The sequence below is a fragment of the Strix aluco genome, chromosome 19, assembly GCF_031877795.1.
Source record: "Strix aluco isolate bStrAlu1 chromosome 19, bStrAlu1.hap1, whole genome shotgun sequence".
NCBI classification, from domain to species: domain Eukaryota; kingdom Metazoa; phylum Chordata; class Aves; order Strigiformes; family Strigidae; genus Strix; species Strix aluco.
Window position 1 is genome coordinate 13861657 of NC_133949.1, and position 17318 is coordinate 13878974.

The window sequence follows — 17318 nt, forward strand, 5'->3', positions numbered from 1 at the left end:
GTAGACCGTGACTGCAAGACGACTGAGAAGTAATAGGTGTGCAAAGACGTGGCCGAGGCCATTAGCTCAGAAATATCAGTGCAAAACCATTATGGCACTTACTTCTTTGTGCTATGTGTATATTTGCAAAAAACTTCTCTGGTAATCTTTAACCTTTCCCATGCCATATCGGCTGTCCCCTCCATCCATTAGAGCTAATGACCTTGCTCTCACATAAGCTGTTAGTACTCATTAAGAAGTTATCAGGTAACAAGAGAAAACAGATGCAGCCTTTGCTAAATCACTTTACCACTATAGGATTAAAAGATATGGAGAAAGAATCAACTAAAGAAGTTATGAGGTGAGAAGAACTTGGTTTATAATTTGATGCTAGACATTTGACAGACCAAATACATTTTAAATGAAATAGGTTAAAGTTTGCACTGTCCCAGTTCCTTTGTCATTGATGGGAACCTGCCAGTGCACACTCAGTGAAATTTTCTTATAAATTAAATTAAAATACTTGATCTAGTTCCTTTTGTAAGCAGTGATGCACACTGTGCAAGCACACATACAATTTGCACGCTCACGTGTACCCTATCTACTTAAAAATAAGACAGTTCACATTCATTCAATATAAGACAGACATATATTTAATTAAAATAAATGTATGCACTCGTACCTCATTTAATTGAAAAATAAGTACAACTTTAATTAGATGAGAAAATTAAAATGCATCTTTCAGTGCCTGTTAGACTGTTTTGTTCCAATAAAGGTCTTGCATCCTTTTAGTGACAAAACAGTATGTTGTTCCTGTTTCTCATAATAAATATATTTTACATGATTTATTTGTTTACAAATGAAAAATCTATAGAAAGCAGAAAGAGAGATCAAAAAGATATGCCTTGGTAATCAACAATATGAAAGCCTCATGGTTAGTTTGAGCAAAATGAACACACAATCAATTATAGATTCAAGTTCAAACTAAGTGTTTGTTGAAGTGCTCATGCTTCACAAAGATGTTTCCCTTTCCTGCTCTTGCCGCATAATCTGAAAAGACGACAGGGAAGAAACCGATAAGGAAATTCATCTGAAACAGCAAGGCAAGTCTGACCGTTAGGGATACATCAGGATGGGGAAGGTCTGCGTGAGCACCGCTTGAACAGAGGGAGCTGAAATGGGCCTCACTCAGGGACATGGTGGGACCAAACCTCTTCAACAAGACAGGAAAAGAACACAAGCATGGGAACCTAAGAATGTCTTTTCCTATGTCCCCTTCCTTGTTGCATCCAAAATTAATAAATATGGATAATTATAACAAGCAATTTCACATTTGGATGCTTATCTCAAACCCAGCACCTGAATATTCTCCCATCACTAATACTGTTAAGTAATAATGGGGTTTATTCTGAAAGATATTCTACGTCCATTCTACTGTGTGTGTTCAACGGGAGTGAAAAGAATCTTTATCCCATAAGGAACAGTATTTTCATTTTTCCAAATGCATCAATTTTTATCTTTGCTAAACATTAACGTAAATTGGAATCTTCACACATTTTATATTTCCAGAAATTTTCTGCTTGGTCAAATTACAAAAACTATCAGAGCTTTTTAGAACATAAACAGACAGAAAGCCAAACAAATGTGGGGAAATCAAAATAAGAGAATGAGCTGGAAAAAATGCATGTGTTTATCCAGCAACAACAGAAAGCAATGCTCTTGCAAGATGCATCTGAGGACAAACAGGAAAAAGTTCAGTGTTCAAAATAAAATCCTTCTAGAAATTATAAAATCAAATCGGAAGATGACATAAAGGAATTCCTCATAATGTTACCAGAATAACACGACTTTTGGCACCAGTAACCACCACACTCCAACAGGACCACAATTTTGACCTTGGTATTCTCGGCTAACAGGGGAGCTTCTGACTCCTAAGTTATTTGATTAAGGAAGAAATTTATTTGCTGCATCACGTATAGTACACAGCAGTACATCACCCTGAGGACAAACCCACCGTTCACTACCAGGACATTCAAAAACATTTCTCATCAAAGGAAATACCGTTAAAGTAAATATTCTGCACCGCCACTGAGACCTTCTACAGAGGATCTGAGGTAATTCTCAAAAGTGACCCTGATGAAATTACTCTTTGCTCTCAGTTTTATCCTTCTCCTTTATATAAAGGTTCTTTCACTTCCTTCAATAAGAAATTGGGTTCCAAACAGAGAAAAGGCTGTAACACAAGACAATCTGACAAACCAGAACTTTTATGGAACCACTTCTGAACCAAAAAGCAGCACTGTCCCACAAGAAAGTCAGCACTTCAGTTATCACTGATGAAAACTTGCTAGATAGTAAGCCAAGAATCGATGAAATCGGTAATAAATCAGATTTAGTGTTGCGCACTCAGACACAAATAACAAATTAATACAGTAAGGCCGAGATATACTCAAGAGCCAAATCGTGCAAATATTTTAAAATATATTAGATGTTACTGTAACAGGCAAGATGAATACTAACAGCCAGTCGAGGGCAAAAGCAATGGGCTATGTGAAATACAAAGTAATATCGAGATTGTGCCCTTATGATTACCCGTTTTCCTAACTTGCGCTATTACTTTATCTCTGTACAGAGGCTAACAATCTTTTTTTTCCTTTTCTCTGATTATAAACACATTTTATCTTCAGCAGCTATTCACATGATGCAAAATCACTACTTCAGTGGTTACACACGTCCAGTTTAAGGTGGGAATTTCTGGATTATTATCCTTGGCTAGTAGTACTCAGCAGCTAAGGTCATAGTCTCTGGGGGTAAGGGCTATAAAAGGTCCTCCTTTTTTATTTTTTTTTTTTTTTAGTTTGCTGAAAATAATGAAACAGAATAGTGCTTAGTCTTCGACGCCTACTGGAATGCTGTGACGATCATTACACGGGTTAAGAAAGCTTTGGCCTGCTGATCTTCAGTCATGAGTAGGCTTGGCTTTGGCAGCACAGTGACCCATTTCTAAGATTTCACCACATCTGATCAAAACTGTGGCTGATCATGCTAAGCCAGTGGGTTTTTAAACTTATCTGTGCTATAAAAAAAGCACATTAATGATGCTGAGACTGAAGGAGTATGGGGAGATTTTCTCCCATATTTACTTTTTTTGCTGATGGTGAAAGTATGCAGAGATACAGCAAATTTCAGATGTCCTCAGAACAACAGCAATTCAAGTTCTCCTCAACGTAAAAAACTGTGATTTTTCTCCTCCTCCAGCCACAGTGAGATTGTATCCAAAGCTATGCTGATGGAATATGTGTTTTTGTTTTGTTTTTACATGAGATGGCATGCCCTGTGTCTGTCTGTGGGTTCTTGTAACTGTTGTTTTCTTCAGTGACGCTGAGCTTTCTGTTCTGTGCTGTCATTTAATTCCTATTATTAGATTTGTTTTGTTGTGCATATCAGAAATGAAAAGGCTAGTGGTTACAATGAAACCTTGTAATCAGCACGAAGTTTGCCAGACAATGCCAAAGCTCACTTTGTGTGTGTGTGTGTGAGAAAAAGAAATTACTTGGCAAAATATTGCAAGCAAGTCCTCAAGGAAAGGAGCGGGGTGGGGGAATAGTAAAACAACAGTTCTGCATACTCTTTGGCTCGTTTAAGATTTTTCCAAGCCATGGTCTTCTTTTGATACTACGAAAACCCAGACATTTCTTTGAAAACAGAGGGATATTATAATGTCATCTGAACTGAGAAAACCAGGCAGTGGAACCTGTATGTAAACAGTTATTAATAAACTCTAACCTTCAAAGAAAGCTGCCAGGTAATTAGCTAGCTCCAGTACTGCTCTGTCATCCTTCAGAGAGATTAAAACATATAATGCTAACGTGACTGAGTCCAAAAAGCACCAAGCACTTGTAAAGTCAGTTTTCACGATGCTAAAAGAGTAATAATTCACCGAGTTGATTTCTAATCATGTAAACTTGTAATATTATGAATAGCCATTATACAAATCCATTTTACTATGTATTTCCTGTAACAGGGGTCACTAATATGAACAGCTGTTTGTAATAAATAGAATTTTTAAAAAAATCAGTTCAGAGGGACAGAAATACTGCGTGAAAAACAAAGGCCACTCAGATCTGCAGGATCAGGACTGTACGCAGGGCGCTAGCACGTTTCTCACTGTGTTTTCCTCTTTTGTGAATGGGGAGGGCGGGGGGACGATGACACACAGTACAATTCAGCAGGGAAACCTAATAATTATCTTACATGATAACCTCTCCCAGCAGCAGATGATGTACTCACTTTGGCAGCACTAATGACTGTGGCAGTGTAAGACTGAATGTTGTCTCCACAGGCTCCACCACGGGATTGATGGCATCGGATCAGCTACAAGAAGAAAGACAGCAACCAAGTAACTACTATTAAACTACACAAACCCATAACCCATTACCATAGCGCTTATTTATCATGTACAGTGGTGTGTTTTTTCCTACAAATAGCAAAAAGCCCTGCTGAGACACTTAACCCCTTTTTATAATCTTCTGGGTGCCACCCAGACTGTCGCGTACTCAACTCCAGTTTTCAATTACAAGATGAGTAGTCACTAAGAATTCATAAACTTTGAAATGGTGGGATTTTTGGTCTGGCAGCAATACCACAAATAAATTTAAATAAATATAATCAAAAGCTTTAGCCATGTATATGTAACATTAAATATCAGACATTCTAAGAATCTGAGTGTGGCTTTTTATGACTAGCAAGCAAAGAAATGACAAAGGAAAAGAGCTACTTTAAACTTTACATTTAATAGATTAAAGGAATGTACATGGGGTTTACTCTATATTGCCTTCCTTCAAAATTAATAAATCAAAACAAGACTCTTCTACCTGCCAGCAACTTACAAAAGCAGTTTTTGCCTTTGAACCCTAACAATAGAATCTGTGCTTCTGACTAAATAAAATGGCAAAAAACTACAGAAATTTGTTGCTTGTACACAGAACATGCTGCCTGTTTAACTGTTTTAGCTAGAAGAAAAGTAAAAATCACCGTAAGATGTATTTGTTTCTACAGGCTTTTCATTCCTGATTATATTTAAGTATCTAAATAAAAATAGTTAAACTAGGGAGAAAGGGAAAGTCCACAGTGAATATACCTGGGAACACACAAGCCAATTAAATTCCTTTCGTGACATAATTCTTCTGCTGATCAGCGGCTGACATTTTTGGCAGCAGTACTTTTTAAACCCCAAGCTGACTGGTTAAGTTTTACAAAACCACATAGGCGTGGCATTAGAGGAAAGGCAGGCCTGAATTTGGAAAGAAATCAGTTGTGCTTGAAAAGGTGTAACAAAAAACATTGCTAAAGTCCGCCTCTCTGATAATTTCTGGTTCAGCTCTAGAAACAGCTATTCCAGTCATAGGTGGAAGGGAGAAAAAACATCTGCTTTGAAATAAAAATAAGGCATTAGAGCTGAATTTAAAGTTTTCAAACATTTCAGGCTTTAAATACACAACCACTTCTCTGGCCTAGGGCTGGGTAAGAACAGTGATAATTGTTTTGCTTGGCATCTGTTTTCTTCTTTTGCCTCTGGAAAGAAGAAAAATTAATTCAACGTTTTTTTTTTTTTCCTGGAACCTAATAATTTCAGCAATATTAAAAAGTGGTCATTTTAATGTTAGCTCCTAATTTACAAAGTGCAGTTTCATACAAACTCACTGGCTCTGTCCTGACTCAGTTTCCCCAAAGAGAATTTAGGAATCCTCACTTGCCAGCCTTTCAGAGGTGTCTATAATTAAGTGCTTTAAACTTCTTAAATGCAAAATGGGTTAATTATTGAGCGACCTCACTGAAAACACATGTTGATAGCTGTCTTCTCTGCCTATGCTACTTACTTATTTATGCCCCCCAAGTTCATGAGCTTAAATCAAATGTGCAGAGTAAAGATATGACATGAATACCAAAGCACAACCAGTGTGGGTCAAAGATTAGGTCTGTCATCATTATACAGGTCCTCTTACAGATCATCTTTTTCACAGAGCTTTTTTCCTGAGACTTTTTCTTTTCTTTTTCCCCCTATATATATGCAAAAGCTAGAATGAAATCTAGAAACAAGAGAGAAATACTTTTTGAAATTAAACCTTTCCTTACCTTATTTTCTGCATAAGCAAGCCAACGGCTTCCGAGAGCAATAGGATTCATGTTTGGCCCTGGACAAGGATAGCAGCCTGAAAAGTTTTAAAAGGCAACATTCAGAAATAGCTTAATGACTTCTTACAAAGAATTTTATTTATTGCCAAGAAAACAAAAAGTCTAAACAAAAACCTTTCAATTGCTAATATCACTCAGTAAATGCTTGGATTTTTTTCCTAAAGATAAGACTGCGGTTAGATGTGCTATTTTGAACAGTTAATGATGTGTAAATACTCATTTTTCCTTATGTTTGCATTTTTTTAATGCCATTTTGATACTGTGGGGTGAGAGCAATATTTAAGTTTGACTGGATTGTTTTGTATCTTCACATTTTAATTAATGTTACTTGACTGACATCTTTCTTTTGGTCAATAGTTTCAGTTTGCTTCAAGCTCTTCTAGATTTGTGTGGTATGAAAAGGTGTATTGTGCTTTCCTTTTTGTTTTTAATAATTCTATATATGAGCCCTTAGCCTCTCAAAATACTTTTGCACACACTTTACACAGTGAGAGAATTTGTAATTCCTTTAAAATCAGTAGCAGTTTCCATTGTTCACCTGCTTTTCATTACCTTTGTCTTATTGTTAAAAATATATACACATGCATAGATACAAACATAAAATAACTATTCCTGAGGATTAAAAGGTGAAAATACCTATAATAGAAAGCCACTGAAAATAGCTGTGAATGAAAACATGGAAAGGCTTAAAATTAATCAGGCCCATGTTAAATGCCATTTAATATAAAAAATCTGAGTTAAAAAACAAACCAAAAAAAACACAAACGAAAAAATCACGCACACACACACCCCCAACCACCAGGAATACCACACCATTGACTATTAAAATTCAAAACCCAGAATTTTAGATTTTTGAAAACAATTAGATAATGCTTAAGCATAAATGAAAACCTTAAGCAATCTGCAATTAAAAGTAGCATGATGACTCTCATCCTAATTGCTATTACTGTCCTATTTCCACGTCCTGTTTCCCCTCCTTTCCTTTTCGTCATTTTAGATTAAGCCCTTTCAGGTGGACGGCTGCTCTTTCTACAGCCACATGTAACCCTTGCCTGTATTTAGCACTCCAATCCTACTGATGTGTCTGAACTCCAGTATTCTCACTCTGCCACTGTAACCGTCCCTGCTGCGTGGTTCCAGCAGGCTGAGCGCAGTGGGATCCTTTGTCAAGGTAAGAGTCTGAAAGTTCAGATACTGAAGTCACACGGATGAAGCCACAGAACTGTTGACTGGTTAGAGCCCTGATAACAAGATTTGAGTGTTCAAACTGAAGCTAGTAAACTAGGACCGTCAGCCACATGCATAACGTTATCTACTAGACCGAAATCCGTTCTGGTACGCTAAAACGTATGTATATATATAAGAAAGAAATATTGCATAAGAGGGGGGAGAATGGAGGGAAGGAAGGGACTATCAAGCAAACGGTTAATCTCCGTTTTCATCAGTTCTTAGGCTAATATAGACAGTTTAGTAATTCATATTCTCTCACTGGTTGGCCAAGAAACAAACATTTCAAAACTTATAGACATGTGTGTCTCATTTAAAGGAGCCCTGGCTTGCTGATCCTGTAGCACAAGCAGAAGGAGCACTGAGATGAGGCAAACAGCATTTCAGAGAAACACATCTAACCAACAACTGCTATTTATTGCATAAAATCCTACACTGCATTCTGAGAAGCAACATATTAAAAAAAAAAACAACACCAAACCCACAAAAACGACACAGCTAGCTAAGCTTCTATTTCCCCAAAGTCTCTTGTGTCAGACTCTTGCTACTGATCTGCCAACCACAGTGAGAAAAAGCAAACCTATTCATCACCACCACTTTGCAAATATCAGGGTCTTTTTGAACAGGCCCCAAAGTAGTCCAGAACCTTTAGTGAGGATAACAGACCTTAAAAAATTTAATTGCATTATTTTCAACACTCATAAAATGGTGGAAAAGGTGCGTGGGAGGGTGTAGCACATAGGTGTGAGTTTAAACAGATATTTGACAACGCTTAAAGACACATTTGATGGCATTTTGTTGGGCACGTGCAGAAACAGCTGCTACACTGTTCATGCTGTCTAAGATAAACAGCTCTATTTCATTTTTTAGAGCACAGCAGTGAGGGTATTGCAAAATTCAAAAGATCATAGCAAGCTATTTCAAAGGTCATAAAGCAATGGAAGGAGAAAAGCAGCGATTCATCCAATTAAATCCATCTCAGGCCAGGAAAGCAAAACCAAGTGAATATTTTGTAAGGCCTTATCACTGCCTTGATCTCAGGAAGGAAAACGAATTCTGAAGAGATGATGCCACAATTGTTATTGCATTCCAGAAGTGCATAAAATGTGGGTAGCCAGAGCCTCTTAAGGAACAAAGCAAGCAAAAAAAGGTTGTAAATACAACCCTAGGTTGTAAATACAAACATGTTCTTCCGATGACATTATAGATCAGGACCAGTAAGGTTTTAATGCTGGCTTCTGCTGTGGCAATTCTTATTTGGGTCAGGAAAGACATTCAGGTCCCCCAAACTTTATTTATTTTTCTTCCCTTTTATGTATAAAATATAGCATTAAAAGCTGTCAGATGATAGCCCTCATCATATAAATCTCTATAGTGACTTTAGAATCAGTCACTTGCATTTCCCAAACTCTGCAAGCACCTCGTAACATCCTTGCAGCAGAAAACAAAAGGAGTATCAGCCAACAGATGCACTGTAAGGACAATATCCCAGCAATTCAACAACTCATGAGAAAAAGAAACATCTTGCTTGGAAAAGGGAGCTGTTCTCAATTACTTCAGTTCACTGAAGAAAATGAAGAACTGCAAAAAGCATTATTCTTCAAATCAAAAATTAATCAAATAATTAAAAAGTTACTTTAGAAAAACTGCAACTGTCTTCACCAAACCCACTGTAGGTAGTTCGCTCCGTCAACTGGACTCAGTCAATCAGACACTGCTCCACACACAAATCAGCCAATTCTAATAATAACCTCCACAGAGGTCAACAATTCATCTCAGTACTAAACTCTACTCTCCGATACGAAAAACAGCGTGAAAAAAGAGCTATTTCCTCCCTTTCTTTTCTTTGCAAGTCTCTGCATTTTGGAAACTTGCAGCAGTACAAGGATAAACAAAGGGTTATACTTTATGGGAAGGAAAAGCAAATTGTTTTTCTGCTTTCCAAAAAAACAGCTGGAGTCAGCAGAACATCATCTACTAGGCAAATGAAAAGACAGACACAGCGTGACCCATCAGGCTCAGCCATCCAATCGTTACCAGCCTAACTCTCTTAAAGATTAACTTCTATTTCTACTAAACTTCAAAACAACTGAGGAAAAATCCATTCTAAGCAATAACAGCAGCAACTTTAGCATGTTTACAATAGGAATGAACATAATGAGAATGCAGAACTAACTGTCAAGAAGACCAAAGTTTCCAAGTTTTAATGACAGAATGGAGAGGTCATCCAAGAAAAGATCACTCGGGGAAAGTCCTTCCAAAAGTACAGCAAAGCAAGCAAGTACTAAAAAACATCTGATCTTAGAATAAGCTTTACTGGGACTATCACCCACAAAAATATAGGTGAAAACCTACTGGAAACTATTTTAAAAGTTTTTAAGTACAGTTACTCTCTCCTTCTGGGCTTTATAATGACTCACAGAGGAAATGTGCTACTTGAAAGCTGTGAAAAGGCAAAAGTAGAAAAACACTATTTTGAAAATCTGAATCAAAGTGCAAGTCCTGATTAAGTTCTTACAACCAAGAAGTCCAACCAGTGCTGGCTTAAGCAACATTGATGATTAAGAAATGGGCTCCAGGCTCCCTCCAAACAGGGACCTGGCTACCAGCTGAGGATTTCATGGGCAGCATCCTGGTACCTGATATTCTGTGCCTTGGTTTTTCCATTTCCACTACGCAAGTGTTCTCCACGTTGAAACGGTAGCACAGGTAAATTCTTTAGCATTACAGTTTCTTAGTTTCTTCCCATCTTTTTTTTTTTTAATAACTAAATTAAAATCTGAAATGAGCATATTTTTTGTGATTATTTGGATTCAAAGATGGTTTTAGCTTACTTGTTGCTGTGCTGACTTTATATACGTGGTAAACCGAGCATGCAGGAATCCTAGAAGTTAAAGTTCTCCAAAGAGCCAGACAATTGTTTGCTCAATGAGTGAACAAAGAGAAGGCACGTTTATTTTACATTATTTTTCAATTACTTTTATGACAATCTCTACCACCTTTTGGAGATTCATATCTGTACACCCATAATAAACCAAATCACCTCCTGTACTCATCTTTGAAAATTCACAAGAATATCCACTTCTCTGGATCTTTCCATTGGTCTATGCTCCTACAGAAAACTAAAACGCCAGTCCTTTTCTTAAATGGTTTTCAAAAAGCTCATCCTCTAGCTTCAGTAATGGCAGTGTGAATACACAGACAGCAGCCAAGAAGAGAAAAGCAACACATGCCTCTCCTCCCACTTAGCTTTTAAACAAACAGCGCATTGGGAAAATACTGTTAAGAGGGATGGGGCCATTAAAAGTCATGTCAGCTCTAACAGAGATTAAGCCAATAAATCACAAAACATCCCACTATTAAAACTTGAACCACTGCTATTGGGGCAGCTCTTCATCAAGCTCCACAGCTTTTTTTGTAAGAAATAAAGCTTTAAAAAAATACATACATATAGGAGTGTATATATATAAACCCAAAAGCCCAGTTCAGGATGGAGAGTTGGGGGCTAAACACTGCGGGGATTCCCCATCTGTAAAAACTTGGCAGTTTGCTGCTTCACAGCCAAGCACACAAGCTTTGGAATCCCAGAGGCAATTAAAAGACTACAGGTATCCCAGCAGTCCTTCAGCAGGAGCAGAGCTGTGCATCTGTTATCCATGACACTGCCACAAGTCCGATCAGTATCTCCGGCTGTGCTCTGCACGCGTGCCCTCCTCGTTCATGAGGTACGGATGATGTACGTGTCTAAGGGACCCTGCATATATACCAAATATAATACGTACCAACAAGACCTGTTTAAACAAAAACTACCCAATGCATGTGGAGGACCAGTACTTTAATAAGAATTTTCCCTCAGAAGCAAGCACCATCACAGTTAAGGCTGTAATTTTCCCTTTGGTCCTTCCTCAGAAACATCCTACACAGCCTGAATGGCTCCACTAACGAGGAGCTAAAGACGATCTTATCATGGCAAAGTATTCAGACCTAAATACACACTAGAAAGCAACATTTCTGTCCAGAAAAATCCTACCCTAACAGTCAGAACTTGTCTGAGCTAAATCAGAACTTATTTTCAGTTTACATAACAATGTACTCACAAGGGAACATGGCTCCTTACCCAGAGTACAGCTACATTTCCTTCTCAGACCTCACTAAAACGGAGTGTAAAATGACACGCGGTAAACTGCTGCAAATTAACATGCGAATGAATAAAGCTAAAAGGGAATAAAAAAGCCAAATCAGAAGCATCCAGAACATTGCTCTTCAAACACATCCCAACACACTTAAGACACTACCAGTTGTTTTTAAATTTCACAGCATATTTTAAGAACTCTTATTCTCTACACTTACTTTTACAGGCCAGGAAAATAAATAAAAAATTTTAAAAAAAATCTGTTTGTGATATTTGCCAGGCTTTCATCCCCTCTATCTTGACTTTGTTTTTACTTTTTAATGAAAACCATTTTAGTAAATTGTTCTTTTCTGTCTTTTTCTTCCTGTCAGTTTAATAGGAAAACTTCCTTTTTCCATAATTTTCACTGCTTTCTTTTCCCCAATTCTATGATTCCCTCTGCACCGATACATCTCATCCTTTTTTGGTATCAGTTTTAAGAATTATCCTCATAATTACTGTAATTTATTTTTTTTTTAATGCATATTCCACACCTTGTATCTGTGAGGAATGTTTCTAGTGTTGTCCAGTTTTATTTCAAGCTACTTCTCTGTGTGAGTGTTTATACAATATGTGGGTATAGGCAGTATTAGTATAAAATCTTCTTAGGTTTCTGCCTGTAATCCCAAACCATGGAAGAAATTGCACCTCTTCTGAGTATGAATATGACATTGGGATAGGATACAGTCAGCAAACACAAGGAACACTGGTCAGAGCAGAGATGTCCAAGCCTAACCTACATCCTACGACAAAACTAACTGAAACCTGACTGAGAAAGCAGACTACTGGATAAAAAAAGATTTTTCTGTTTCAGTGTGTGAAGAGGTTCATTAAAGATGACATATGCTGTCTTAAGTGTATAGTGTTTTTAAACACAGTTTTCTGAGCAAATTCCAAAACACATAACTTTTCAACCAAAATTATTTGCCTTTAATCATTTAGGTATTTGCCGATATCACTTTAAAAATCTGTGAAGCAGTGGTATTGTGTATTTTTAAATAAATAGCTACAATAACCCACTAGAGCTATGCTACTTTTCAGTCACTGGATGTAGCTTATAATCAATTAGTAGGTTTTTTTGTAGGTCTTATGAAATACACAGCACTCTGTAGTAATGAAATTACAAAACTACATTCTTAAGTCGTGCAATCCAAAGCAGCCAGAAAACAGATCCATGACAGAGAGCACAGAAAGGGAATATACAATAAATAATGGGTAGAGTGATACTGTTGTTGCAAAAGCATTGTTTATTCCAAGGAAAACAAATCATATAAGTTGTTTTATCTAATATTTTTTGCTTGGTGGGTTTTTTTTTTTTTGTATCACCAAGCAAACCAAATTTATTTGTTTATAAACTGTATAAAGTAATATTGTTTATAAATTCCTCTGGGTTCCTTCTAGATGAAAGGCCCTATGTAAATGTTATTACTCTCACACTGTCACATACTTTCCAAAACTCTTCTATTGTTCTTGTACTTCCTTCTGTTTAAGTATCACCCATAAAAACTGAGCAAAAGAGCAAACCAGCAGGATGCACCCTACTGTGAAATCATGCTTGCCATCCAGGGCCTTTTCATTTTTATTTTTTTTAAATCATAGTGGCATTATCACTAGTAAAACACTAAAAAAACCCATCTAGAAATAAAGTGAAAAAGTAAAGCCACAAATGCTATGTACACCGTCCTCACCCGCCTTTGCAGGGCAATATTGATAATAAATGTCATGTTCACAACAGACCCAGCCCTGCAACGAGTCGCATTTTGTGCTATCCTGGATCAGAAGAACAAGAATTCCCTCCCACAAGCTTGCGGAAGGACCACATATTTAATTTTTTTTTAATTGTCATCATCATTATTGCTATCATTGTTGCTATTATTATTATTACTACTACTATCACTATTACTACAGAGACCTCCTTTCCCTGTCAGTTCTATCAGGGCAGTTCTAAGTATTTTAATCTACAGGTCTAAGACCAGCACCAGAGCTTCTACTAAAAATATCTGTGACCTTTAACATTCATTAGGCTTGACTGTTTTATTTAGCACAAAATTGACTGATTTCAGGACAAATTGTTTTAATCTCGGGTTTACTTTCTTTTCTTGTTCAGGGAATGGGACAGTGATAAATAACAATGTTACTTACAGAGGTTGCTGTTTCTGTACAGACAATGTAAGACAGCTTTGTTTTGGCCTGTAACATTAAGGATTTGGGTGCTTTAGATAAAAATAACTTGCACAGAAACAAACAGCACTTCCTGTTATACATATAATTTTTAAAACTGTCAAAGCCAGGAGATATGATAGATATACATCTTGGGTACCAATGGCTGCTTTCTGTCTTTATGCAATTTTTCTGTTGTATTTACACTTTCCTCCAATATAGCAAAACACCCTGTAAGCAAAGACATTTGTTTCCATAAATCTACCAAGTTGCCCTGGAGACCTTCGTAAAAATTATTTCAGCTTTAGCCTGATAGTGATACACCGATTCCCACATTCAGGAAAAACACACTCTTATAAATAATGTTGTTAAAAAGTAAAGGCAAGATCAAACCAATATTTCTCGGGGAAGGCAGTTAAATTACCCGAAGGGGTGTGTGTTCATATCTATATGTGTGTGTGTATATAAAAATAAAAACTGCTTACATACAATTCACAGGAACATACTTGGCTTCTCTCACTGATCAAGAAAATATTGTGAATCAGGAGCTCCCTTCCCACCTGCCTTAAGGACTTTCGATCTAAACTGAAGAGTCTCCCTCCACAGAGGAACCCTATCAATTATTATACCATGTGGGATATCCAGGATAAATGCCACTCACTGATCACAGCTGGGAAGGGAAACGTACATTCTTCCAGAAGTTCTGTTTGTAACTCTTCAGGCATTAAACCTTTTCTTAAGACATCCAGTGTTTTTACTTCAAAGCAAAGAGATCAAACTGCTCCCTGTGTGCCGATCAGGGAAAAGGAATTCTAACAAAGCTAACAAAAATGTACAAAAGAAGCCTAGATGATTTCCAGATCAGATCTGTGACAAACTGAAACCACGATATTTCTTGCATGTGAATGTCAGTGAAAACAAGAACACCAAATCCAAATTGCAGATTAGAGTATCAAACACCGTTTGGTTTTGGAGGTTTTTTTATTTATTTTGAGAGGTGCAGGTGGGGGGCATTTAACATATACTGAATAATTTTTGGCTTGTGGTTAGGCAAGTCTTTTGAGACTTTATATACAATAAAGTACTCTGACTAAAATCTGGAAAATTACCTCTTAAGGCTCTAGCTGTACAGCATCAATAGAAATGTGGTGCCAGCTAATGGCTGCAATAACTGTCTTCATCCCTAGAGAATAATGGATGGAGAATATATCAATATGAGGAGTGGAAGGGCCAGAGAAACCGAGCAGGCACTAGTTATCGGACACAAAGATGATGCCACATGCATGATGTTATCTGTGATAATCTTTACTTAGGGCCCAGGGGGTGGGAAGGATATTCTTTACAGAGAAGAAAGTATCCATCAGGCCATATTCATAATCATCGATGTTCCACTAAGTAAGCATTTTTGGAGAAGGGTTAAAGGAACACTGATGTAATAGAAATCAATGAAATTCAGCATTTCTGCATCTATTGTTTAGAGCAAAGTAGGGGGGAAAAAAAAGCCTGTACATCCCTTTCATTTCTGATCATTCATTCACATGCAGTATTCAGAAAAAAGCTCCGAAGGAAATCTTAACTGAACCACAATAAAACTCTGAACTATTTAAAAATCTATTTAAAATCCACACCTTGACATTCACAACTACCAAAGGAAACACATTCTTATTACAAGTATCAAATGAATTTTTGAAGTTTGGTCAGTGAAGGATGTGAAATTACTGTTTGGCTTTATCTTTCCCTTTCTTAACAAAACCGAGTTGGCTCCAAGTGTAAGCAAGTAGAGAATGGAGATCCGTATGGAAGGTACAGCCACGAGTTCTGTGCAGACTGATGCTATGCCTTTCCTTAGCAGACACTGAAAAATAAGAATACCACACAGGGTGGATTGTACGATATCCTGGTAATTTCTCTGCAGTATCTACAGTGTGTTTTCTCTTCAAGTTTAAGCACCTGTCTTAAATTCACACACCAAGACTGCAGCACCTGAACACTGAGTTTTTGTTACAAAAGCACAAATAAAGTGTGCTGGCTCTCTGCCATCCATGATTTGACTTAATCAGCATATTTCCATCTAATGACATGCAGAAAAAGAAAGATTAGTACTATGTCAAATTTGCTCAAGAAAAATCAGGAAATGCAGGAGTTAAACATTCCAACAGCAGCACGAACTTGACCATGTTCTACATCCTGAATATTTTATGGTATATTTATTACAACAATATATTAAGCTACACATTCAACCACAAAAACAAAAACAGAAAGACAAATACTACTCATGTGCAACACAGCTGCATTAGCATTTCTGAGGAGCACCAAACTTCAGAATTCTTGACACTGGTTTTAATTGTACACTCTGCATTTAATTTCTATGTATAAATAGTCAACAAAATGGATGAGAGCTTCTGCTTAATTATATTTGCTCTTCAGTGAGGTTCTAAGGCTCCCAAGACCACTTAACTGATATGGATGGAAGACGTGATTTCCACAGCCCCACCAAATCGTCTTGAAAAAAAAAATTCTTTTTCTACACAGTGGTTTACACAGTAACAAAAATGTCTTTGAAGAGCTAGTGATCCTCACGTAATATTTTTGACATTTTGTGCCATTGCTTCTGACCAAAAGCAGTCAGGTAACGCAGCTGAGAACCTTCTTCGTGACAAAAAAATTCTCTGGGCAGCCAGTGACATTCTTACTGCCACTGTCCAGCTGAGGATGGGTCGAGATGGGGTGCCAGCTGACCATCCTGCTGAGCAGGGATGCTTCAATAATGGAAACAAAGAGGCCTAGAAGACCTTTTGCCAAGCTTCCTTTCCACAGATTTCTACTTTTCAAGTTTAAACTGACACTGCCCTTTCCTAAATTAAAAAAAAAAAAAAGCAACGTAGCGAAAGAGCCCAGTTGCTGCCCAGTTGGCTGACTATCAAAAATCTACACAGCTAACTAGGTAGCTCATTTACATCAAATTTCAAACACATCAGAGTAACTTAAGCCTTTAAAGATATACTCTTAGGTCAAAGAGATTTCAGCACATACGAAATCTGAAAGCTTAGACAAAAGCTTTACTGCAGCCTTCAACATACCAGAGCGTAACACCCGCTTGATAGCATAAGCTATTAAGTGAAACAACTAAGCTTCAAAATCCTCAGGACAACTATTCACCAGCACAGGTCCAAGAAACCCATTCATCTAGGAAAAAAAGCAGACGTCTTTCTGCTCAGTACCACGCCATCACTGGCCACAGGCAAGGTGGGGTGGGGACGGGGGAAGGGCTGGGGTGGCAGCAGCTCCAGCTGACTGTTGGGTCCCCCAGCTTTCTGAAATGCCCAGGACAAATCGAGGGGTGTCTTTAACCAAGCTTTGGAACCCCAGAACTAGAAAAAAGTTTGAGAACATCTTGAGTTTCTTGTATTAAAAACACAGCACAACTGGAGAAATACACTGTGAATAATGACATTTCAGGAGTTTGGATTTTCAAATAATTTTAAAAAAAAAAAAAGCTCCAAAAGCTTCATTTTATCCTCTTAAATTCCATCACTGTTCCACAAAAATGCACTGCAAATCAAAAGTTATGGTTAGGAATAGGATA

General features: G+C 37.4%; 1 protein-coding gene across 18 annotated transcripts in view; it reads right to left on the reverse strand.

Moving 5' to 3' along the window:
- BCAS3 (BCAS3 microtubule associated cell migration factor) overlaps positions 1-17318 on the reverse strand; it is a 372112-nt gene that overhangs the window by 296934 nt on the left and 57860 nt on the right. For all 18 annotated transcript variants that reach the window (XM_074845789.1, XM_074845793.1, XM_074845795.1 and 15 more), the window contains exons 10-11: positions 6115-6191; positions 4270-4353 (exon numbers count right to left, since the gene is read on the reverse strand). In XM_074845789.1, the coding sequence (XP_074701890.1) occupies positions 4270-4353; positions 6115-6191 (161 nt within the window). The remainder of the gene's footprint in view (positions 1-4269; positions 4354-6114; positions 6192-17318) is intronic.